Below are 26,963 nucleotides of genomic sequence, written 5' to 3'. Positions count from 1 at the left end.
CATTTCCACCCAGATTCCCAGGACTCTGCAAAATGCACTGCTCAAAATGCCCACAGCTTATTCAAGGTAGAGTATCCCTGTTTGTGTCAGCTGTTTTCCCTGCTCCTTCCAATTCAGAGAAATGTCTCCCTCTCCTCTCCAGCTCTCTGCTTCCAAGCCAGCTCACAGACCCAGCCTTCCTCTTGCTAAGCATCTGACACACTCATTGGGCCACAGCTTGTGGAGGGGCGGGGTCTCTGGCTCTTCAAAAGGGATCCAGGTCTGAACAGCCCAACCTTACTGAAGTGCTCACGCTCTCCCATCCTCTTTCCCCAGAGTCTGTGCTTTCCTGCCTGCTTTCTCTTTCTTTTCTGGCTCAGCCTGGGACACACGCTGATTATCAGAGGAGTCTCAGGTCTTGCATTTTAGTGTCAGTGATGGAAAAACACAAGAATGATTTCTGGATCCACCAGCAGGAACTGGAAGACCCATCCGAGAAATACCTGAACAGCAGCGAGGACTATCTGGCCTTCCTCTACGGGCCTCCCCGCAGCCAATTCTTCTTCCCAGTGACTGCAGTGTATGCCCTGATTTTTATAGTGGGGGTCGTTGGCAATTTCCTTGTGTGCCTGGTGATTATTCGGCACCAGACTATGAAGACACCCACCAACTACTACCTCTTCAGCCTGGCTGTCTCCGACCTCTTGGTCCTGCTCCTTGGGATGCCCCTGGAAGTCTACGAGATGTGGCGCAACTACCCCTTCCTGCTTGGGCTCGTGGGCTGCTACTTCAGGACGGCCCTCTTTGAGACGGTGTGCTTTGCCTCCATCCTCAGCGTCACCACCGTGAGCGTGGAGCGCTATGTGGCCATCCTCCACCCATTCCGCGCCAAGATGAAGTGCACCCGGCGGCGGGCTCTCAGGATCCTCGGCATCGTCTGGGGCTTCTCTGTTCTCTTCTCTCTGCCCAACACCAGCATTCACGGCATCAAGGTCCACTACTTCCCCAATGGGTCCTTGGTCCCAGGCTCTGCCACCTGTGCAGTCATCAAGCCCATATGGATCTACAATTTCATCATCCAGGTCACTTCCTTCCTCTTCTACATCCTCCCCATGATTGTCATCAGTGTCCTCTACTACCTCATGGGGCTCAAAGTGAGTATCCAAGCTCGCTGGCTTAGGGCAGCATCCCTTCTCTCATGATTCAAAGTTCAGAGGAAAAATTGAGAACTGGAAAAATTCAGAATTGGAAGTATAGAGAAAAATAGAATGAGCTTAGAGGGGAAGCAGAAGTTAAAGAACTAGCCTCAAAATTAGGCGAATCCTACCACAACTATAAACCATTTCCTTTAAGTCACCTTGCATTACTCTTCCTTTATGCCTGCGGCTTTCAAACCTAGGAGTTCCTACCAGTCACCTAGAAATCTTACCCTGGGATTCAAAGTGCAGACCCCTCCCCCTGGGAAATTCTGATTCAGTAGGTCTGAGGTGGAGCCTCATTTTAAACAGTGCAAGGTGGCCACTCCTGGAGGGAACATTCCACAGCTTGTTGTCTCCAGCCCCCATCTACTGCCTGTATTGAATTTTCCTCTGGACCAACTTGGTCAGAGTATAACATTAGCCATCTCTGCCTGTCTTCTACTCCAAGACAGACTTACAGTTTTAAAGTCAGACTGTCCCTTATGGTTGCTTTGACACTTTGGTTGAACTATCAGGCTAAAATGCAAAAATATGGCTTAAGGGGGACCAACCTGGATTTCTCTTGACCGGGTGGAAATTGAGGGACAGGATGTGAACAGACACATTAGAGCAGAAGAAAATGGGAATAAATGACAGCTGAGATGAATGAAAAACTATCACTTAGTTTGCAATATACCTAATAATTAGAGGTTCCTGTACTCAGGATGGTAAACTGATCCCCCCCCCCCTTTTAGGATCTAAATTAGCTGAGAGAAACTACTTTTGGTGAGGTAGTAGTACATCTATATAATTCCTGTCCTGGTATAGTCTGCATCCAAATTCATAGAGATGAAATCTAACTGTGACAGCTTTATGCCCATTTAAGGAGGCAGCTTGTGTAGGAAACAGTCTTGGGACCATTTAGAGTCCCAGGTCGAAAGCTCACATAAAATACACTTTCAGGCAAGCCACACAATTCTCTCCTGGAGTTACTTTTCACATTTATAAAATGAAAAGGTCACATTAGATTATACCTAAGGCTCCTGATAGCTCTAACAGTCTGTGATAACTTAAAAAAAGGAATAAAATATCTGTGAGCAGGAGCAACGTGGATTATAAATGAAGGGAAAACAAAGCAAATATCACATTCACATCATCTGCTTCAAGATGGCTCTGCTACCATGTATTCTCTGACAATTAATGTACTCCCACCTCAGAAAAAGGCGAATGTCAGAAATGAGTGCCCCACAATGGTCCTTTTCCATATCTGCTGTGCCTAAGGTGAGCAGCAGAATCCAAGTAGGAAGAACAAGTTCCAAGAACCGCAGATGTCTGGACAAAGGAGTAAATTTAATCAGGCAGAGAGTTTTGCCAATCTCCTCTTGGAGGGCTGGTCCCTCTACATTGAGAGACACATGCCACCCCAGACTAGCTTGCAGTATCTTAGAATGTCCTGTGTATATCACTGGAGGAAAAGGACTTCTGCATGATTCCAAATATCAACAGCCCTATGAGAAATCTCTACCCAAACTGACCAATACCATTTTGTCCAACACCAAACAATCATTAATCTTGGGTTAATTTGGAAGAAGCATTTAACTTGGAGTAGGAAACATGCATCCCCTACCCCCAACCAATTACTTTGTGTTTCACTTTGTTTTATTGTCATGAACCTATAGCCACCTTTTATTAGGAGCTAAGGAACAACTCAGAAAACAGCTTAGAAACTACCTAGTTTGCTTTATGTGTATAGTGCAACATATAAAATTCCTGTTCTCAGGAAGGATAAACTGTTACCCAGAGGACATCAGGGAAGGAATTATCTGCTTAGTAAGTCACTGCTAGAAGAATCTAAAGATCTGTAGACTAAAAGTCAGGAGAAATAGGTCCTAGTCTATGGCATTGGCCTCGGGGTCTTTGCACATGTTGTAACTTTTGCTATACCATTGCCTGAATTGTTCCTACTGCTGACCATCACAATCCCTTTTGCTTTTCTAACTCTAACTTATCCTTTCAATCATACTTCATCCACACTTTCTTTGTGAAGCTCTGCCTGACTCTCTAGCTGCATCTGGTCCCTGTGTATGTGCTATGATTCCTGGTGATTTTCCTCACCACATTTCTTACAACTTAAAATTCTATATTTGTGTGTTCCTTAATTTGTTTTCTCCAAATAGACTGTAAGCTGAATGAATGAATGAGTGAATGAAGTTAAATTATTTCTTTTATTGCTAGACTCCAGCTTTTCAACCTTCGAAAGAGAATTAGAAACATTATTTTAGAGAGCTTTTTGATCTAAGAGATTTAAAAGAGGCTAAGCAAATCTGATGATTATTAAGTTATTGGCTCCCTTGGCAAATCTAAAGTTATGATTGACTTTGACTTTGGTACTCACTGCCTTCAGAAGGCAAAAAAAAAAAAAGAAAGAAAGAAAAAAGAAAAAAAAAAAGGAAAGAAAAGGAAAAACAACAACAAAAAACTAAGCCTGATGAAACCACAAGAAGAAGGGGGGGGCATATATGTGCTCAAAGCTGAGCATTCAGGACATGAGTAGCCACTGAGATGCTCTCTACGTTTAGAACATGTTAGAGATAGCAAACAGACAACCCCAGAATTTCCTTCTCTCTGAGAGGAAGTTCTTTTGGAGCTCTCATCTAGTAGTTGTAATTCTGCATGCAGCCTTAACACTTGAACTGAGGAAGATGGATTATGAATTGCTGCAAAATCCAGCCATGCCAGACAGAGATGCACTCATTTTTTTTCCCAAATAAACAGATTTCATTCAGATTGTAGACATATTTACACAACAGCTAGGATTATATTTTGGTATTCTGAAGCTTAGTCTCCACACACCACATAAACGAAAATCTGCTGGAATGATTATCATCATATGAGCAACTGATCAGCATAATATATCAACCTGAGTCAGACCCATTGACCTCGCCCCTCACCTTTTATCTTACACAACTAAGGAGCGTGGGATAGGAAGGCCTCTGAGCCTCCTATACAGTAACCACAATTTTTCACTCGTTTTGTATCTTCACTTTTTTAAAAAAGATTTTATTTACTTATTTGACAGAGAGAGAGAGATCACAAGTAGGCAGAGAGAGAGGGGGAAGCAGGCTCCCCACTAAGCAGAGAGCCCAATTCGGGGCTTGATCCCAGGACCCTGAGATCATCACCTGAGCTGAATGCAGAGGTTAACTCACTGAGCCACCCAGGTGCCCCATATCTTCACTTTTAAAATGAAAATTCAGAAGTGGGTAGAATACTTAGTGAATATCTATTTTGCTAAACATCTGAAGGGAAATAAAAGTGTCCAAACTTAAGCAGTATTAAATGTTGGTTAGACAAATTGTTTGGATTCTATTCTACTACATTGCCTCCTTCAGATTCTGTTGAAATAATGTATATGATGCATAAATACTCAGTTTTTCACTCTTTCCCTCTGGCTAGTTGTATCACTAAAACCTACAGAAGCTGAAAAGTAAGCAATGATTAACACATTTATAATTTTCTTTTCATTGCAAACTACACTGTACAGAAAGCCTGTTCGTGAAAGAACTGTATGAACTGTTCACTTTATGTTTGATTTAAGGAAATTGTTTCTTGAAGTAGAGAAATTACCAAAGAATACTGTTAAACCCACCCACAGAAGGGACTAAGAGGTCCCAGTAGTTTCTCATTGTTCTTAATTTTGGACTGAAATCAAATACTGGGATAAGTATCTTGTGACAATGACAAATTTTTAAAAATGGTATGAAACAATTGGAACCTTCAGTAGATTTAATTGATGATGAGTTAGTAAGATTTGCACTTTGATTTATTACTCTTACCTTAACAACAAGGCAGGGATTTTTGGTTTTGTTTTGTTTGTTTGTTTGTTTGTTTGTTTATCTCTGCTTCTGGCTGCTTCTTTGTCTCAAACAAGTGCTACTTATGGGTGAGCAGTGCCAAGAGGAGAATTTCTGTAAGGGACTCAGTAATCCATGACTGGACACACAGACATAAATAAATAACCCTGTTTCATCAAAATTCAGTTTTTATGATGTCTTTCAAGTAAGAGAACAAAAACCAGGATAACAATAGTAATATATAACTTACTGAGTATCACGTGCCACACACTAAAATCTACCCGTATTATTGTTTCACCATTAAGTTTATAACCTCTTATCTTCAGTTTCCTCCCATCTCTTCCTAATAACTGCACAGTATTTTCCCTTCTTTCTTTCCAAGTTCTAGGTGACCTCTGAAGGGTCAAATCTCACAGGAAATTTAATCCCTCACTTTGTGAAGACACAGGTGTATGTTGAGAGCATCAATATATTCAGAGACAGAGGGTCAGCTTTGTTAATCATCCAAGTGGATGCTTTAGGACCACACGAGTCCTGAAGCATGTAGAACCATGCACGATCTGATTTTTAGGACCCTATGTGTTTGTTAGAGACAGGATATTTTTTTGTTGAGCTTTGGAGGCAACTTTTAATGAGCCTCCAGTCCAAGTCTTATTTGATTTTAAATACTTTCTCTAAAGCATCCTGTAAAAATGCCTCCAGCCCAGGAAGCTCACTGATTAGAGAAGTTTGTTCTACTGCTGCACATAACCACACCAATCTCTCTCTCTCTCTCTTTTTTTTAATCTTGAATTGGAATATATCTTCCAATAAACTGATCCTAATCTACCCAAGATTATATAGAGTAAGTTGAACTTTCCTTCCACCTAATGCCCTTGATCAGTGTTTCAGAACTTTCTACAGTATTAAGGAAGGAACCCCAACTCAATCTGGCAACATGTGATAGGAAGTATACACCTGAAAAGCTAAGAGGTAGAGCTGGCTTTTGATGAAGATTAATTCCATAAAACACACAATGTTCTCAAAGACCTAGCTTTATTTCTGTTTCTTTGCTCTTCTTTCTATACTGTTGATTTCAACCTCAAGATCGTCACAGTAGGCTATTGGTGGCTCCAAGCACTTTCCTCATGGTGGGGGAAAAAATAGCTCTTGTATTCCAGAACTCACATGCTGAAAACAAGAAGGCTCTCAATGAAAGAGAATCAAAAGTTCCATTCCTAGAAGTACAAGCAAGCATCTGAAATATCTTTGATTCCAATTATGCAGTCACTGTGACTGAAGGTTAGTAGTTACATTATTCAAGGACTGAATCTGGAGCTGGAGATGGGATCATTTCCATCTAAATTAACGACTAACAATGCAGAAGGACTAAATTCTCTAAAGGAAAATCAGGATACCATTAATAGGAGAAGAAGAGAATAAATGTTAGAGAATCAGTCACAACTATATACTATACTACCTTCTAGATATTTGATAGTAATTTATCATGAGTCCTTAAAGCTTCCTTTCTCTGGCTGTATATCCCCCCAAACTAAAATTATGTGAATTAAAGAGAAAAAAATTCTACAGCTAAGTGAATGATGCAGATCTTCAGTGCTATGGGAGTTCAGAGGAAGGAGAGGAAAATGAGCTCCAGTGGCCACCAGAGTCTTCTAGAGTAGATGGGACTTGAACAGGGTAGGGAAAATTGCATGCACAGGTAGTGTTAATATTTGAAATTTTAGAAACTTCTCTAAGGATCACCACATCTTACAACAGGATGAGTATTCTTTAACATCTAAACTCAGAAACATAGGCACTCTTATCAGTAATATTAGTAACACAGATATTCCCAAATTGTGCTCCTCAAGATGTACTAGGTATTCCACTGAAAAGGACTGGGTCAGAGGGAATATTGTTGAGGCAAAGAAGCACTGTCTCCCTTGAAGCTGGAAGGGTGAGGAGATAAATGGGGTGTGGAAGGTGGGGATGGGGAAGGCTGATACACAAACCCCCATGAAGATGTTCATAGTGTCCATCAAGCGCATTAAAGGATCTGAGAGGACCCATAATAAAAACTATAAACTTTATGAAACAGAAAAAATATCCATTTTTGTTTTCTACTGTCTACCTACTCTATAGCAGAGGGTTCCATTCTAATAATCATTGAATGAATAAATGAAAAAGGCTACCTAACATTTTCAACTTTAGATGTCATACTTTTTATGGAATACCTATTAATATGCTACATAAGTAAGGTTTTATAGAATAGCATGTGATACATGGTAGCTTTATAATGTAGCCACAACCATCGGTCCAGTTGAGTTAGATGACTTGAATCCAACTTCACCTCCAACTTATTAAACGTTTGGCAAATTCTTATAGTTCTTTAAGTCCCAGATTTTTGTCTGCAAAATAAGTGTTAGAGTTAACACTTCCAGGATTTGGTCAGAAGGAAACAATGTTTCCTTCTCTTGGTATCTTTTTCCACTTCCCTTGCAGCTAAAGAAAGACCACCTCCTTGGGGCAGATGAAGCAGCTGCAAATATTCAAAGACCTGCCAGAAAATCCGTCACCAAAATGCTGTGTAAGTCTTCCACTTTTTTCGGGGCTTGGTTGGTTGGTTTGTGAAAGCAAAGGACATGGATTTTGTACTGAGAAAGTGCTGTTGGGATCAGAATCAAAATACTCCTGAACCACAACATCGAAACCTTGGTTTTCTCAAGCTTCTAGGACCTGTCTGTCTTGTTTCTATTTTAGTTTTTAACCCTCAAACAATACAAAAAATTGCATCACTGGAATACACTCTGTGGGGTATTCAGTAAATCTCACTCTGTAAATCTTGCTCTCTGCGGTTGCGAGCATTTCTTTTCCTCTCTAAAATGAGCAGGTGCGGGGGGCGGGGCTAGGTGGATCAGTCAGTTTAGAGTCAGACACTTGGTTTTGGCTCTGGTCCTAAGATTGAGCCCTAGTTGGCTCTGTGCTCAGAAAGGATTCTCTCTCTCTCTCTGCCCCTTTGCCCCTCCCCTGCCTCTCTCTCTAAAATAAATAAGCCTTAAAAATAAAATAAAATGAGTAGGTGATTTTTAACCTATTTTGAGTTACGAGTTTGTTTTTTTTTTTTTAAACTATGATGAAAGCTATGAACTCTACACTTAGAAAATGTGCAAATACACATACACAAAATATTTTGCATCTATTTCAGGGGATCCTGTGCCTCCTGACACCCATCCTTGGACTCCCTGGGATCCCTTAATTCCACACTTAAGAACATCTGGCCAAGAGTAGCTCTAAACCATCAGCCTGCCTATAACATTGTATCATTTTACACAAACAGTACACTCTTTTTTTGCATAGAGATGTTTTAAAACCCAGGAACTGATCAACAGTCTCCCAAAAGAATGTTATAAATATATGATCCTACACTAGGGTATGAGAGATATTGATGAAAAAGGAGATTTATAATAAATTTCCCAAGTCGAAACCTAAGGTTTGGAAGAAACAAATCCTTCAGGCTAATATTCATATAAATCACTCACTATAACTATGTGGGGTTTATGAACAACAACAAAAAAAAAAACTGCAAAGTCACTAAAATTTGTCTAATAGTCATCTTCCTGGAAATTATTTAGCCCCTGTTGGCATTTGACTTTCCCTATTGAGAAATCTCATGTCTTCATTATCTCCCCCTCCCCTTTTTCCTTGACCCAAATCTGCTCTTACAAAAAGACTTGAAGTGCACTCACAGGGGCGCCTGGGTGGCTCAGTGGGTTGAGGCCTCTGCCTTCGGCTCGGGTCATGATCTCGGGGTCCTGGGATAGAGCCCCACATCCGGCTCTCTGCTCAGCGGGGAGCTTGCTTCCCTCTCTCTCTCTGCCTGCCTGTCTACTTGTGATCTCTCTCTGTCAAATAAATAAATAAAATCTTGAAAAAAAAAAAAAAAGAAGTGCACTCACATTCAAGTCACAGTGATAAAATATACAGTAAAGAATTTATTTGTCTTTGGGGGATGGAGTGTTCAATTTTAACAGTAACTACATTTTTTAAAAAAGATTTATTTAGGGGCGCCTCAGTGGCTCAGGGGGTTAAAGCCCCTGCCTTCGGCTCGGGTCATGATCCCGGGGTCCTGGGATCGAGTCCCGCATTGGGCTCTCTCCTTGGTGGGGAGCCTGCTTCCTCCTCTCTCTCTCTGCCTGCCTCTCTGCCTACTTGTGATCTCTCTCTGTCAAATAAATAAATAAAATCTTAAAAAAAAAAAAAAGATTTATTTATTTATTCAAGAGAGAGAAAGAGAGCATGGTGGGGGGGCGGAGGGAGGAGAGAGAGAAATAATCCAGAACAGACCCTGCTGAGCAATGAGGGGTTCAATCTCCTGACCCCAAGATCACGAGTTCACAACCTGAGCTGAAATCAAGAGCTGGACACTTAACCTGCTGACCCCACTGAGGGCCAACACTAATTAAATTTTTAACTAAAGGGAATAGTAGGCAGTATACTATTATTCCCTTAGGTAAAAATTTAATTAGTGTTTTTAGTTAAAATAGATTAGGGACTTTTCCCCGGGGGGTAAATTCAGAAGATCTTTCAGATATTCTTGGAACTATACCACACAGACAGACCACTTACTCTGAATATGTTACTGCCAACAGAAAATATATGTACCATTTACTATGGAAACTTCAATTGTACTCACAAATTCAGAGAATTGTAAAATAAACACCCATGTATGTACCCATCACTCAGCTTCAATCATTATCAACTCATAGCTAATCTTGTTTCATCTATATTCCTATCTCTCCCTTAGCCCCTACAAAGTTGTTCTGAGGCAAATTTCAAGCATCATGTCTTGGGAAATAAAAGTATTTTATAACTTCAGAAGAGAAAAAAATTTATTTATATTGGTGAAGACTGAATGCCCCAAAGAGAAACTAATATCTGCCTGGGGAGCTGAAAATAAAAAAACTGGGCAGTAGTATATTTCTGTGTATCTATAATTATTTAAAAAGAAAAAAGAAGAAATTAGAAGGAAACCTGTACTCTAAAAAGTTATAATATAATAGATATATCCCCATCCCAATGAAAAGATGCTTGTAAAGCAATATTATGCTCATGATTCTTCCCTTTCTTTCTGTCCCTCCCACCCCTTACAGAATGACTGAACTCACAGAAGTTTCTAATTATTTCCAGAGGAACAATACAAAACCATACAACGTTTTACCACATCCTACATTAATAGTTTGTTGTTAATCTATGACTTTAAAAAATGCCAACTGCTTGAACCCAATCACTATATTTTTATCACCAGTTTACATGGTTCCAACAATCTTCTTGTAACATATTTTCCACAATATAATGTTTTCAGAACTTCGAATAAAGGCAATACTATTTTAAGTGTTCCAAGTTAAACTTAAATTATACAAGAAATCTTGTACATAAATCCTATATAACTCATTCCCATGTGCAAATATTCTATGTAAAGGCTCCTTAAGATCTAGATGGTCAATTATAATGATAGCTTAAGAAAGATGGCAGGGGGGCACCTGGGTGGCTTAGTGGGTTAAAGCCTCTGCCTTCAGCTCAGGTCATGATCTCAGGGTCCTGGGATGGAGCCCCGCATTGGGCTCTCTGTTTGGCAGGGACCCTGCCTCCCCCTCTCTCTCTGCCTGCCTCTCTGCCTACCTGTGATCTCTGTCAAATAAATAAAATCTTAAAAAAAAATAAAAGATTTATTAAAAAAAAAAAAAAAAGATGGGGGGGAGGAATGTTAGAAGGAATGGATGGACTCAGAGTGGGCATTGCACACCTATCCTTGCTTTGACTGTCTTTTGCTCTCTCATTCATCATCCTTTTCCAGTTGTCTTGGTCTTAGTGTTTGCTCTCTGTTGGGCCCCATTCCACATTGACCGGCTCTTCTTCAGCTTTGTGGAGGAGTGGACTGAACCCCTGGCTGCTGCGTTCAATCTCATCCACGTGGTGTCAGGTAACACTTTGGCTTGCTTGGTTACATCAGAAATGTCCTGGTAATTACATCTGCTTCATCTTGCTTAGAGCACTTGGTTCCACTGCATATACTGTGATTATGGGGACCCATCATACAACAAAGAACACACTTGATTTTTATTTCATTCACATATTGGTGAGGTATGTTATAAATCCAAAAGAAATATACCAGATCAGTATTTTAGATGCTACTTTATTGAAGACCTCAACTCTAAGCATGATGATTACAGCAGGAAAGTGGTCTAAGAGGTGATTCCTTTGTTTTGCTTCCAATGACCACATAATTGAAATGATTCTTATTAGTTAAACATCCATGTTTAATCCCTGCAATCTCATATTATCTTCAGCAAGTGTTAGATCCTCACGGAAACCAACCAAATGTTATTCACGAGGCATCAAGGTCTGTTTTTAGGCTACTGTAATGCTGCTTGGGAATGATACCACGGAATTTGGTGGAAAGAATGGTAGAAAGGTCATTAGGTCAGAGGACCTGGATTTGCATCTCATTCCCATCAGAGTGATCTGAAGAAAGAGGCCTCCTTCATGTCAAAGTTACCTCAACTATAAAATGGCAGTAATGCCTGCTCTGTACAATCCATGGGCTGATGATGTAAGAAGTAAATGAAGTTGCATGATACTACATTATCTTTCTATAATTATCACAACAAGTAGATGTTATCATCACCATTTTACAGCTGAAAGTTCCACAAAAAAGAACTGCTTTGCCCAAAGTCACTTGGCAGCAAACAGTAAAAACAGCATTCCAACCCAAGTCATCCAACTTCAAGTTCAGGGTTCTATACTCCAAAGTGGAGAAGAGAATGGTCACCCACATCCTTCCTTCTCAGTTAGTGTGACTATTAGGCAGACCACCTTGCTCCTCTACCTCAATGAGTCACTGGCTGGTTCTGTGGGCTCTTTAGATTACCAAAGACATCACCAGAGAGGAGAAAGAAGAGAAACTTGTGCATGGGACACTCCATGTGTGCATAAAGCAAAGACCACAGTGTTCATAGGAGTATTGAATGCCATGTACATTATCTGTTTTCAATCACCGTCTCTTTTGTACTCAGTAGACCTTGTGAACTGAACTGTTTATACCTGGACATTAGTACTTTCCTCCATGTTAAATTTAATTGTGAATTCTGAGTGAAATCTCAAAAACATTTATAGCCCTTAGCTTATCTTTGTGGTTAAGATGAGAAAAATGGAAGTGACAAAATAAATTGGAAAACTCCACGAGATCACATGGCACTTAACTAGTTGGCTCTCCATCTCCAGATGCATCAAGACAACCATTTTAAGATTTCCAAATTATAGCATTTACATTAACATTTTCCTGCTAAAATATCAACTCTCTCTTCCCCATATTGCCAACCAGATGAAATCTAAACCTCTTAAATGCTACTAAAAAAGTGCCTACAACTTGCCTTTTAATCAAGTTATGTATTTCCATTCATAAATCACACATTTGTCAATCTAGTTAATTCGAGAATTCTTCACATTTTGTATTATTCCTGCATAATATAACCATTTCTGCCTCTGCACATTTGCACAGGCTGTGCCTTCTACCACAGAACTCTCTCCTCTCTTCCCCAATTATCTACTGCCTGCTTCAGGGCTGGTTAGTATTCAGTCAGTAGCCACTATTAAATCCTTCATGACCATCATAGTCCTTGTGCTTATGCTATCATGTAAATTTCCATAGGATGACTGTTAGTATCAGATATTTTGCTCTTAACAGATAGAGTTTGGTATTGTTCTTTTGTCAGCAGCTAAAGTTAGGCATAGATTTTGCCTCTATAATACCGTTGTAAGTCCTGGGAGAACAAAGTTTAAATCTACTACCTACTAACGAGCCTCAAAGTTTCTGGAACAAAATAAGAATTTATTGAATGAATTAACAGTCCACAGCAATACACTTCTTCCATATTCCTCCCTGTCCAGTTCTGTGCATAGGGCATATGGCATTCTGTAGGTCCTGAAGTACATAAATGAGGACAACCATGACTATGTTGATGATAGTGCCTATTGCTTATTTTATATTCTTAGCCATTCTCAGTCCCTCTGTGGATAGCATCTCAACTTGAGCTTCACAGTAATTCAGGGAGGTGGGTAAGGATGGTTTTCCCATTCCCATTTCATGGAGAAAAGAACTGTAGTCTTCTAAGGTCACAGAATAAGCAAGAGCCAAGATCAGAAACACAGTCCTCTACTTCTCAACCTTAGGCCTATCTTGGGCCTTGGGGGAACAAAAATAGGATACAGCAAAAAGAGAAGTGTGTATACCAAGGAGGAAAATGTCAGTGTACAAAGCATTTGGTGGAGAAAACAAATGGCAATATAGAATTATTTAATAGTAAAGTTGGAAGATGGGAAGAGCCATCAAGGGGAAAGGCTAGGTAGGAAAGGGTCATTGGGGCATGCTTTTTTGAAGAGACAGTTAGCATTATAAGAAATATCAGCAGGGACTGTGCCTTAACTGATTTACCATTCCTCTCTTACTTGCAGTTTCAAATTATAGATTTAAGCAAAGCTCCAATGAGATAAAAAAAAAAACATCTCCCTTTCCTCTGATACTTAAGCATCTCTCGTTAATACTTTGAGAGCATGTTCTTTAATTAAACAAGTGGGGATCAAAGGAAATTGCCAAGCATCTCAGAGAGATCTCATGCCAGCCTAAATTTTTCCAAGACTCTTTAATCTTTCTGTGTTTGATTCCTAAATACACAGGTGGTAGATCCATTCAGAGCATTTTGTATTCTCAATTAGAGTCCTGTATATATTAATACTTCCCAAAGAGAATTACTTCACAGGGATTCAAAGCTTTTGTTAAATATTTATGCTTTGCTCTATCATGCCTCTCACTCAGTTTCTCCTCAGTGTGCCTCTTTTTTTAATCTCCTGTGTTCCAGGTGTCTTCTTCTACCTGAGCTCAGCTGTCAACCCCATTATCTATAACCTACTCTCTCGCCGTTTCCGGACAGCATTCTGGAACGTGATCTCTCCTTGCAAACAGGGGCACTCCCAGCACCACGCTCAGGGGCCACCTGCTCAGCGGAACATCTTCCTGACAGAATGTCCCCTTGTGGACCTGACTGAAGATGCAGGTCCCCAGTTCCCTTGTCAGTTGTCAATCAGTAGCTCTCACCTCCCTACAACCCTCTGTACTGGACAGGTACCATAAAAGGAATGCTCAAAGAGTTGACATTCTTCTATGCTGCCTTACCGTAGGGAAGGACATCTGTAATTTATGGCTCCTGTTGTGATAATAGGGAGGTTAAATGAGTCTTAGAATTTACATACCCATTTCTAACTTGGATGGGTTCTCTTTTTTAAACAAACTTCTACTAAAACTGGATCTAAAACCTAGAACCTCCTGATTTTTAGTGACCTTTCCATTATCCCAACTGACTCATGCCCCTTCACTAGTTCATGGAAAGAAAAAATATATATATATTATGACCAGTAAAGTGTGATACCTATACTTTGAGTGATTTTTATTTTGGGAAATAATTAATCCTGATTCATCTGCACTTGGAGTTAAGCTGTTAACTCTCACAACCGATGGCCCCTGTGGAACATAAAAGGGAGACCTATAGATGCTATGCTATTTTACATATTTGAGGGATCCATGTCAATGTTCTTCCACAGCAAAGTATTATCCTACTGCCTCACATTTTGTCATTATAATGTAATTCACCAGTATTTTGAAGCCTGTTACTTGAAGAGTCCTGGTAATATGGGGATGCCTCTTAGAACTATTATTCCCACCTTCCTGATTCTCAAGTCATTCTCAGTCATTCCTCACCAGGAATGAGATAAGATCCAAGTTCTACTTAGAGAAGAAAGGAAAGAGGGAGAGGGCCATGAGGAGGGTCAAAAGTGGCATAAAATGATCCAAACACAAACTTAGCTGTTTTCATAATTTGCTTGAGACATGGATTTCTAAAGTCTTACTCCATAAGCAGATAGAGGTATGGTCTACAATCTTGGGGAAAAACCCAGGTCAGATAATAACTACTGGTCTCAAACCCATGATTTTACTTACAGAATCTTTCATTAACTGTATAACAGTCTTCACGCATATGAGAAAAATAAATTTTCCAGACTCATCTCCTGTTATATCAGCACATGTAATGTATATTCTATTTAAAATGGATTACTTGCTCTTCTAATGAAAATACGACCCAGTTGTCCCAGCTGCACATATTTGCTTAGAAAATGCCCTCTTCATCTCCAGGCTCCATCTGTGGCTCTCTCGCCCATCCTTCAATGTCCATCTCAGTGTGGTACCACCATAAAGCCATGCTTGATTTATTCAAATAGATGTGGTATCTGACCTCGCTGTCAGTCTCTCTCTTAAGCTTTTTCCTCACTCTGCTTTGTAGTTCAGGGATTTATATTCTTGTTTTGTCAGAATGTAAATTTGTCAAAGGCATGAAATATCTTGTGTTCATTTTTGCTGTTGCTGGAATCCTGGCAATATATCTGTCACAATGGTAGATGTTCAATAAATATGTGGTAAGTGAGTTGACTTCACATTCCAATGTACTAAGCCAAAGAACAGCTCCAGGTGGAACCATGTCAAGAGCCAAAAGACTAAGATTCTGTTTCTGAGGGGGATATTTGACCTTCAGTTGGCCATTTAGCTGATTGTGATGATAATAGCATGTCTGCAGTGCCTGTGGTACAAGAGGTTCTTCTCAATCCCAGAATCTTACTGATGCTGAAACATTCAAGTTCCAGCTTTTAATCTCTGAATTTTTCCTAAATTGAATGAACCATCCAACTGATAAATGGGGGTATTGGTCCCTGAAATCATTATTTCCTAACTAAACAATCATCCTTAAAGTGATATTCTTTCTATGTATATATGTATAATATATATATAATATATAATTAAACATTATTTTATTTTTTAATATATTATTATAATTCATTAAAATTAAATATATAAATATATATAATATATAGTTAAATATTCTCATTCATTCAAGTTGGCTTATAATTAGCAAAGAGATTTATAAATATATATAAGAGATTTTACATATATATATTTATAAATCTCTTTGCTATATATTTATATTAAATCTCATATATATATATCTTTGCTAATTATAAGCCAACTTGAATGAATCAGAATCCTCCAGTGATATATATATTTATATATATAAATATGTATATTTATATATGTGTGTGTGTATATATGTATGTGTGTGTGTGTGTGTGTGTGTGTGTGTGTGTACCTTTGCTAATTATAAGCCAACTTGAATGAATCAGAATCCTCCAGTGGTAGTTTATGTTGATGAGCAGAATCCTCAGGTCATTTGAGAATTAAGTTGAAAAGACTCAGCAAAACAAAACCTCAGAAATGGAGGAGAAATGAATTTCTTTCTCACCTTTTAAAGGCATCCTTGAATGAAGATCTACTAAGGTCATCAGCCTTACCATCAACTCCTAGCGATCAGAATTAAATATGTTGCTATTGTAGGTAGATGGATAGACAAAGAAAAAACACTAAAATTGAAGCTAGTAATTTTGCTTCATTATAATTTTGCTTTAATTATAACTTTGATCTCTTTTTTTGTTTTCTCCTTATTTACCTTTTTTCTCTTCAAAATGTATATAAAAATTATCATTTACTCATTAATTATTTCTTTCAACCAATCACTTAGTACCCATTAGGCAAGGTGCATTATGCCAGATTATGAATTTTCTGGCCTTGAGAGTTTACATCTAATAGCAGAAAAAAAATTTTTTTTTTGTGAAGTGTGCTACAAAATAAAAATACAAGTGCTATAAAACTATATAAAAAAGGTGTTTGGTCAAGTCATGGGCAATAAACTTAATTAATCTTAGCATTTAAAAAGGGGGGAGAAAAAGAATGAGTGTTGAGATTGTGGCTATATACATATCCATACACACAGGTACACACACACACACACACACACACACACACATATATAACTTACATTTCAAAATGAAAATCGAAATGTCCCAAGTCTTAGAGTTACCTGATAAAAGGATTCACACACAACTAGTAGGACAAAGGGAGGAACCAAAACTAAATTGCTTAGTGCTACTCGGTAATTGACCTCATCATGTCCTTGTGAATTCCTTATGATCCCTGCATTTTGGAATAATGACAGAAAAGGACAGGTAGTAAACATGACTAATAAAATACTGGTAATTTAACTCTTTTCCAATTAAACAGTGACTTTTGAGCTCTCTGATAATTCATAAATTTAGTGAACTGAAGGGATGAGGTTCAGAATGCTGCTTGCCAAATTAATTGTCTAGCCCATAAAGAGAACAGAGATTCTTAATCTAAGAGCCATGAACAAGTGTAAGAAAGTCCAAGAATCCAAGTCCAATTACGAATTGCATTCGTAATTCTTTTCTTAAGGATTTTTAAAATTTATTTATTTGACATAAAGGAAGACAGAGAGCAAGCACAAGCAGGAGGATTGGCAAAGAGAGAGGGAGAAACAACTGTGACCTAGCAGAGGGCCACATATAGGGCTTGATCCCAGGACCCTGGGATTATGACCTGAGCCAAAGGCAGATGCTAAACCAACTGAGCCACGAGGTTCCTCTGTATTCATAATTCTCAGTATGTACTTTTTTGTAGAGAAGGTTTATAGCTTTGATTAGTTCCTCAAAGTAGCCTATAACTTAAATTATTATAATTACTATTACAAAGTACCCTTAACAGTCTTACATAAAGACACTCTCTTAATGAATGAGTTATAGTTGAATGAAGGCATTGTAAGAGAATTTTAAAATTTCATTATTCCAACAGAAGAATCTAGTGTTTGTAAGTATTGGTGGCTCAGTGGTGTGCTGGTGCTAGCTCAGACTGGCTTGCAAAAGTTTATTATTACATATTTAGGAATTTTGAGAGCCTGGTGTTATATGATCAGTAACCTGAAATCAGCCACAGTGGGAATATTTACACCATAGAAATTGGCAAACATATTACCTCGGGGCTCTTTTTCCCCCCCAGAGAGCCATCTTATCAGCATACTACTAACCATCAATATACTGGCCATCTGCCATCTTGCTGTCATATACATGATTTGTTTGTAGAATAGATGCCCAATAACACCATTATAATTATAGACCACTTAAAGTTGTGGTTAACTCATTGAAAAAAAAATTGTCAATTGTCAGATTTTGACCCAGAGGTGTGAGATAAAATAAGCTAAAGCATGCTAATTATAACATGAAAGCCTCATCAGCATTTTATAATTAACCTAGAATGGAGGAATTATCCTTGGATGCTGTCCATTAATATCAGTGCAGAAAACAGCAACAGCTCTCTCTACATGTTATCCTCCCTATACATCTGTTTTTAAGTATCCCATAGGCCTCACTGTAAAAAGATGCAAGATTTCCAAATTCTCTCTACTTGACTAAGGACCTCTTTTTTTTTTTTTTTTTGAGAACATATGCAAGTAAGTGAAGCCACATCAGCTGGGGAGGGGGAAGGGCAGCTAGAGGGGCAGAGGGAGAGAGAGAATCTTAAGCAGGCTCTATACTGAACACACAGCCCCACGCAGGCAACCTCACAACACTTAGACCATGATCTGAGCTGAAATCAAAAGTTGGACACTTAACCAACTGAGCCACCCAGGGGCCCCCACCTCATTTTTTAAAATATGTAGAAGTGTATCATGTTAACATTATAAGGGAGCTTGAAGTCATACTAATTTATGTAAGCCAAACAAATCTGAACAATCTATTCCTTCCCTTTATTCATCCCCTTTAAATCATTAAATCACATTTGAACTCTACATTGGACACATGTATATGGTATACTTTGGAAACATTGTCTAGGTAATGGTAATATTTGGAAGCTTCAACTAATCTCTACATGGCCTAGAAGTTGTTATGTATACTTAAATGATACCATTGCCAGTGATATATATACATTGTGAAAAATGTATACTGTGAACTTAGTAGGCTAGAATGGTTAGACTGAGCTGGTAAACAAAATACTATTTAAAAAGAAAAGCAATTCATTATTCTCAAAGACAAAAAATAATGAATGTTAAGGAGCCTATGTTAATGCATAAGTAAGAATGATTTGTAAGTATATAGGTATTTTGAAATTAGGTCTTAATCAGGCTTGAGCAAAACGTTTTTTTCAATGTTCACACCAACAGAAGGAATATATATATATATTTTTATTTTTTTTCAATGTAATAGTATTCATTGTTTTTGCACCCTACCCAGTGCTCCATGCAATCTGTGCCCTCCCTAATATCCACCACCTGGTTCCCCCAACCTCCGACCCCCCACCCCTTCAAAACCCTCATATTGTTTTTCAGAGTCCATAGTCTCTCATGGTTCACCTCCCCTTCCAATTTCCCTCAATTCCCTTCTCCTCTCCATCTCCCCTTGTCCTCCATGTTATTTGTTATGCTCCACAAATAAGTGAAACAATATGATGATAATTGACTCTCTCTGCTTGACTTATTTCACTCAGCATAATCTCTTCTAGTCCTGTCCGTGTTGCTACAGAAGTTGGGTATTCATCCTTTCTGATGGAGGCATAATACTCCATAGTGTATATGGACCACATCTTCCTTATCCATTCATCTGTTGAAGAGCATCTTGGTTCTTTCCACAGTTTGGTGACTGTGGCCATTGCTGCTATAAACATTGGGGTACAGATGGCCCTTCTTTTCACTACATCTGTATCTTTGGGGTAAATACCCAGTAGTGCAATTGCAGGGTCATAGGGAAGCTCTATTTTTAATTTCTTGAGGAATCTCCACACTGTTCTCCAAAGTGGCTGCACCAACTTTCATTCCTACCAACAGTGTAAGAGGGTTCCCCTTTCTCCACATCGTCTCCAACATATGTTGTTTCCTGTCTTGCTAATTTTGGCCGTTCTAACTGGTGTAAGGTGGTATCTCAATGTGGTTTTAATTTGAATCTCCCTGATGGCTAGTGATGATGAACATTTTTTCATGTGTCTGATAACCGTTTGTATGTCTTCATTGGAGAAGTGTCTGTTCATATCAGAAGGAATATCTTACCAAAATTCCATGCTTTCTTTCGTAAATTCTAAAAATTAAAAATTTTAATATTGATCCTAATAGCATCACCAATTCTTTAACAATAGAAACTCCAGGTTTTAGCTCGTGTGCACTATTATCTCACTAAGTTCTCACAGCTTCACTAGAGGGAATTAGCAACTCCCCGCTTTACAGCTGACAAAATAAGACCCGTCCTGTTTCACACTTGGGGAAATGGACAAGCAAGCTCAAAGTCTGAGTGAGACTCCGAATAGTATTTACATCTTATTGGTATATCTGCAGATTAGCTGGGGCAAGTCCACACTGCTCAGACTGGAAAATTCACAGGAAACACTGGGGCCACCTGCAGTATGTGTTCCCTGTGCTAAGCAAGTCACATGGCCAATCCCACAGCTGGAAGACCTGGAAGTACACTCCACTTACCATGACCCCACAGCCTGACTGAAGGTGAGATGTGTAATACTACCGGAGGTAATAGAGTATTGAGAATAAAGACACACAGCTAATGAATGGTGCAGTGAGTTGGAAGCTGGAACTATCTGACTCCAAAGTCCGAGCTCCTCCATTTTACTACATGGATTCTACATGGGTCTCTATCTCACTGACATCGCTTAACAAGCCTTCTGGTTTAATGCCATCCCCCAATATTACGTCTTCACTTACTGCCCACTAAATCATTAATACAGATTGGAGAGCAAACACACTAAAAGTACAAGGACATTAGAGCCAGATGGCCAGGTTCAAATCCTGGCTATACCATAATTAACTGTGTGACCTTGGACAAGTTACCTAACCTCTCTGTTGTTCCATTTTACCATCCATGTAACGGACAACATGGCAGTATGTATCTGTATCAGAGTGGTTACATGAGGATCAAATAAGTGAATGTACCATTTGTAACACTCTAGGGAGTGCAATACTAAGTGTTTGTGGGAAAATGATAAATATGGATGGAGGAATTTATCACTTCACAAAGATCTATATTTTTTGATACCATTTCACTTTGTTGACAGTTTTTAGAGAATGTTACTCTCTCTGGCAGCATTCAAACATAAGATGATTGCAATGAGTTCTGTACCAAGAAATGTGTCAGGAGTTTTCTTGTACTCTTTTCCACCAGATAAACAAGCTGCCCAAGATTCCATTGCCAACTGGTAGGATTTCATAAATAATGAAGGCAGGAATATGTATTAAAGATTGTTTTTCTGTTCCATGAAAGATTAATCAATATTATGATAGGGCAGTCAGCAAAGCCACAGGCTCCCAGGCTGCCAAGGACGCCCAAGCATATTAATTGTTTTAAAAGGCCTTTGGCATGTTTTCGTCTGGGGAATTAAATGTCTGATTTGGGGCTCTCAGAATCAGGAGACAGAGGCTAAGGATCCAAGTAATGGGATCATTCTAGCATAGACATCAGGCTCAGAGAGGAACAAGGAGACGAGTCTCAGGGGTACTGGCAGTTACACTGTCTCTAGCACATGTAGAGATCAATGTTTAGCTATTTCCTGTGCCTGAAACTGAATATCAAATTTAGATCGTATATGACTATTTACTAAACATTTAAGACCGTGCGCCATGTGCTTGACATTTTCATCAAGTAAAGCTTGTAACAATCCCCATTTGACAAATGAGATCATTGAAGCTTGAGGAAATAACTGAGATGCCATTTATACAAATAAATACCTGAGAGGACTAGAGGTCAAGGCATGAAGTCTAACCTGGAACCTGTTCTTAATTGTTCCACGTGCTATATTCTGTCCACCTTCCCAGCAAATACCGTGTGTGTGTGTGTGTGTGTGTGTGTGTGTGTGTGTACACCAAGTGGCAGACATTGATCTAGATCTAAAAACACAGACAATAACAAGTATGTCCCTATTCTCAGTCTGTTGAATCCATGGATATTCAGATTCACCAGCTAAAAGGAAACTCATATTCATTCTTTCATTATGTATTCTTAACTCTGGCCCTGACTGAGTAGAGATGTGCAGCCTATTTTGAACGCCTATGTAAGTTAACAAAATTTATAGGAATTTAGAAAATGAAGAAGCCTTCAAGATCACCTAGCTAATGTGTCTTTCAGCTATCAATAATTACTGAGACTTTTTCAGCTATTGTACTAAGAATTTTACATTTATCATCTGATTTAACCTTCCCAAGAACTTTCCCAAAGATGGGCACTGTTATAATCCTCAATCCATAGAAGACAAATACATTGAAACAGGAAAGTTAAGTAACTTGCCCAAGGTCACACAGCTAAGAAATGTTGAAGATGAGGTTTAACTTAGTTCTAAGTTTAGACCTCCAGCTCTTAGCTACAAATCTATATCACCAGCTTAAAGCACAAAAAGGAAAGGCGGCTTGTCCAAGATAAAACCATGAGTGGCAGGGTTGATAATTGGACTGATTTCTCCTGACTCCCATAGTGCTTCCTACATGTTGCTTCCTACTCCGTATCTCACTACATCTGAATGAATACAGAGAACTGACAATCTGAATAATTCAGATAATGAAGCATAATCTAAAAACAGTGTAATTCGGGAAGCCTGGGTGGCTCGGTTGGTTAAGCATCTGCCTTCCTCTCAGGTCAGAATCCCAAGGTTCTGGGACTGAGTCCCGCATTAGGCTCCTTGCTTGGCAGGGAGCCTGCTTCTCCCTCTGCCTGCCGCTTCCCCTGTTTGTGCTTGCTTTCTCTCTCTCTATCTCTCTCTCTCTGATAAATAAATAAAGTATTAAAAGAATAAAAACAGCATAATTCCTAAATGCATAATATTGGCCTTTGGGCCTCACTAAAGAGGACTTCATCAATAATAGGTTTCTATCTACTTGATTAGCTATAAAATTAATTTACATTTCCTACATACAGACCAATTCTAGACAGGAAGATATAGTTTTTTTTTTTTTTTTCAGGAAGATATAGTTTTAAAACATATCAAGGTTGGGGCATCTGGGTGGCTCAGCTGGTTAAGTGTCCGACTCCTGATTTTCAGCTGAGATCATGATTTCAGTGTCATGAGATCGAGCCCCACATGATGCTCCATGCTCAGTGGAGAGTCTGCTTGAGATTCTCTCTCTCTTCCCCTCCCCCAACTTGTGCTCTCTCTGGAAAATAAATAAAATCTTAAAAGAAAATACCTAGATAAGTATTACATGGTTCATGCTGAGTAGAAAAAGAATTTTAAATCAAACTTTGACTAAAATTGAAGAAATGTCTAAGAATCTAGTCTTAATCTGTCCCCTGTGATTTTTATTTACTGAATCTGTCCCTGCACTGAGGTATAAAATAAAACAATAATTGCACCAGACACTAGTTTAAAATGGTGAGGAAGCCTTTACGCAAGACCCTTGTAATAAGGGATACACTATTGCAATAGGGAAGGGAGATTGAACTCAACTCTAATAGAACAGGACCCAGAGGGGATTTATGGCCAGTGGTCAGGGTGAGGGCATGGATGCAAAATTCCTGAGAGGAACCTGGTTAGGTATCAAGAATCAGGGAGAGAACAGAACTTGATTGCATAAAGGACATAGGAAAATAACTTGATTGGATGTCAGTGGGAAGGGGGATGTTCTATAAATTGGTTTGGCAGGATACTTTGTTAAAATTAGAGTTGAACAGGCCTAAGAGGGGGGCCAAGGAGAGCCCTTATCACAAAGAAGACCCAAAGGAGCCCGGCTAAAGTTTGGTCAAGGAGAGACCCCCTCGTCAACGGTGCTTAGGAGTCAAGAATGGCAATAGGAGGAACCTGTGGCAAAAAGAGAAACTTCCCAAGCATTACATAGTACTGGGTCCTGGAATATGATGCTTAGGGATGTTGTGACTTGTCTGAAATTCTTGCTTCCATCCTCTTTTCCAGTCTTTTTTCCCAGAAGTCCTCCCCTGACCATCTTTTCTCTTATTATAAATTTCTCAGGACTTTTATGAGTCAGGATTTTCCAGGGAAATAGAACGAGTAAGATGGGGACACCTGGGTGGCTCAGTTGGTTGAGCTGCTGCCTTCGGCTCAGGTCATGATCCTGGGGTCCTGGGATCGAGTCCCACATCAGGCTCCTTGCTCGGCAGGGAGCCTGCTTCGCTCGCTGCCTCTGCCTGCCTCTCTGCCTGCTTGTGTGTACTCTCTCTCTCTGGCAAATAAATAAAATCTTAAAAAAAACAAAAAAAAAGAACGAGTAAGATGGACACAGACACACACTCACCCACGCACAGATTGAGAGAGAGAGATTTAACATAAGGAATTGCTTATGGAATTATGAAGACTGAGAAGACTAAGGCTCTGTGGTAAGCAAGGTGGAGACCCAAGAGAGCTGGTAGTGAGTTCCAGTCTGAGTCTGAAGGCCTGAGAACAAGGAGAAGAAAGCCACAGCATAATATCCAGTCCAAGGGCTGAAGACCAGTGACCCAGCTCAGTGAAGCAGGCAAAATTCCCTCTTACTCAGCCTTTTTGGTCTATTCACATCTTCAGTTGATGGGATGATGCCAATGCCCATTAGAGAGGGCAATTTGCTTTCCTCACTGCATTCATTCAAATGGATCCCAAGGCTAATCTTATCCAGAAATACCCTCATAGACATACCCAGAATAATGTTTGGCCAGACGTTTGGGTTACTGCATGGCCAGTCAATTTGACAATGTAAATTTAGCCATCACAGGACTCATGAGCACTTCCACACAATCATCTCTGTGGTTCCTGGAAATTATTCTGTAGCAGTTTCATTTTTTCTGTAGAATAAGTATGATTCATGCTTAGCCTAATAGTGTCCTCCCTCTGCCCCCCACTGACACTTTTCCCTTTTAAGTGGAAACACCTTATCTCTAGATCTTAAATTTCTACCTCAAAAGATCACTTTTCTTTTAAATTACAAATACTTATAAGTTATTAATACCTGTATATTTGTTAATTTATGTATTTTTTTTCTTGAGGGAAAAAATCAAAGATATTACAGAAAAGGAAATAACTTTTGTATGTTAAACTACAGCTCTGCTTCGATCTGTGGCCCTCAAAGTCAGAGACACCTTTTATTGTCACAAACAGGGAGCTGTTCCTGCCATCTAGTGAGTAGAAGCCAGGGGTGATGTTGAACATCCTAGAATGTTCAAGACAGCTTCCTCCCAACAACAAAGAATTCCCAGACCCAAGATGTCAAGGGTGCTGAAGTTGAGAAACTCTTGTCTAAAGAAAAAAGGGACTTGGACCCCCTTAGAACAGAATTTGATTATTTTCTGGGAAACAATGTCCAAATGAGAAGGGATCTTAAAGGGTGTACTCACACTGCCTCTTTCTGTTGACAAGGAAACCACGATTTGGGATTTAAATGCCTCAGGTGCTACAGCTGGTCTGCACACAAGAAGGACTAGAACCCTATCTAGTGACATGAGGGTAAGACAGATGCAGGTCATGCCACCCATAAAATAGAAGCCTGATGAACTACTGCATGCTGTTGAGTCATTTTTCAAAAGAGAAATAATTTAAAATGTGACCTCTACCCGTGTGTTAGGCAGCCTATAAAACGGACCTCTACCATGATCCCTATCTTTTGGTCCTCATGTCCTATGTATCCCACTCCTTTTGAGTGTGGGCTGAACTATACTGACTTGCTTCTAACAAAGAGATTATGACAGAAATGACTGGATGTCACTTCCAAGGGGAGGTTACAAAAAGACTCTGCCTCCTCTGTTGGGTGTGCCCTTCTTCCTCTCTCTTTGGATAGCTCTCTCTGGAGAAGCCAGCTGCCAGTGAGTTTGGAAGCAGATCCTATCCCAATCAAGCCTTGAAGGGACTGTAGGCCTATGGACACCCCGACTGCAGCCTCATGAGAAATTCTGAGCCAGGGGTGTCCCGCTGAGCTGTACCTCAGATTCTTGACCCACAGAAACTGGGAGGTAATAAAGATGCATTATTTTGATACACTAAGTTTTGTAATAAATTGTTACATTACTCTTATTACAGTAACAATGTAAAAATCTTGAAATTGTTTAAAAGGAGGAGAATAATTCAAGTGTTAGGGTATCTTTATAACCCAGGAATTTTCAAATTTTGGTTTGAAAGTGAATTGAATTGAATTGAATTGAACCACCATTATAGAATTAACTCAAATGTCATTCAGTTTCTGGGCATATTTGTTGCTGATAAAACAATTTTAATCTGTATAATCTCTCAATATTACAGGAAAAAAGGAAATAAAATCTGTGTTTGCTCATAATTTCTATTGTGTATGTTTATATAGTAGAAGACACTGTCACAACATAAAAGACATAAAACAACATCTAGTTGGTACTGTTTTCACTACATCTTGTGTATTTGCAGAGGAAATACTGAAGACTCCCTGGAGATACTGAAAAAAATACTTTACTACCCCCAAGTGGACACATATGTTATTTTTACAGAAATAAAATAGAAAATTGCCATGTTTTCCAACAACAACCAAAAAACCCTGCATGCGATGATTATACATGAGACTCAGCATCTCAGAATTTATGGGGGCTTTAAAATTTATAATTTTGAAGTTTAAAAGCTTAGAACTGCTGAGATATTTGAATTCCCTCCACAACCTATCTTCCACTTGTACACTTTAGTTATGTAAGTTTGCTGCCTGCCAAGGCAGCTCATTCTCTTTGCAGACAGCTCCATTTTCGTTGTTCTAGGAAATCTTCATTTCCTTTATAAACAGTCTGAAAACCAAGTGAGCTCTCTCATGCTGTCTACACTAATTGAATGTTCTTAATAATTTCCAGAAAAGGAGATGCTATAACTTTCCAGAAAGCATATTCAAAGAACCCAGAGAACTGTATTTTAGGCTTTCTGAGTTGTTACCCTCAAAACTCCTCCTAATATTTTTCTTTTTTATTTTTTTTAATGAAAATGACTCAACTGTTTCTAACATACAGAGAACCACTATAGCTTTTAAGGCTTTCAAATTTTCCTAGG

General features: G+C 39.1%; 1 protein-coding gene across 1 annotated transcript; it reads left to right on the top strand.

The window, feature by feature from the left end:
- The first annotated feature begins 295 nt into the window (after positions 1–295).
- Positions 296–15,602, top strand: NMUR2 (neuromedin U receptor 2). The gene is made up of 4 exons (XM_004738110.3): positions 296–1,133; positions 7,493–7,577; positions 10,845–10,970; positions 13,906–15,602. The coding sequence occupies exons 1-4, from the start codon at positions 417–419 to the stop codon at positions 14,175–14,177; spliced, it is 1,200 nt and encodes a 399-aa protein (XP_004738167.1). The 5' UTR covers positions 296–416; the 3' UTR covers positions 14,178–15,602.
- Positions 15,603–26,963: the final 11,361 nt, after the last annotated feature.

Source organism: Mustela putorius, unplaced genomic scaffold, assembly GCF_011764305.1.
Source record: "Mustela putorius furo isolate JIRA1106 unplaced genomic scaffold, ASM1176430v1.1 tig00000407_pilon_pilon_pilon, whole genome shotgun sequence".
NCBI classification, from domain to species: Eukaryota; Metazoa; Chordata; class Mammalia; order Carnivora; family Mustelidae; genus Mustela; species Mustela putorius.
Note: the sequence above shows the minus strand (reverse complement) of the source record. Positions and strands in the feature narration are given on the sequence as shown.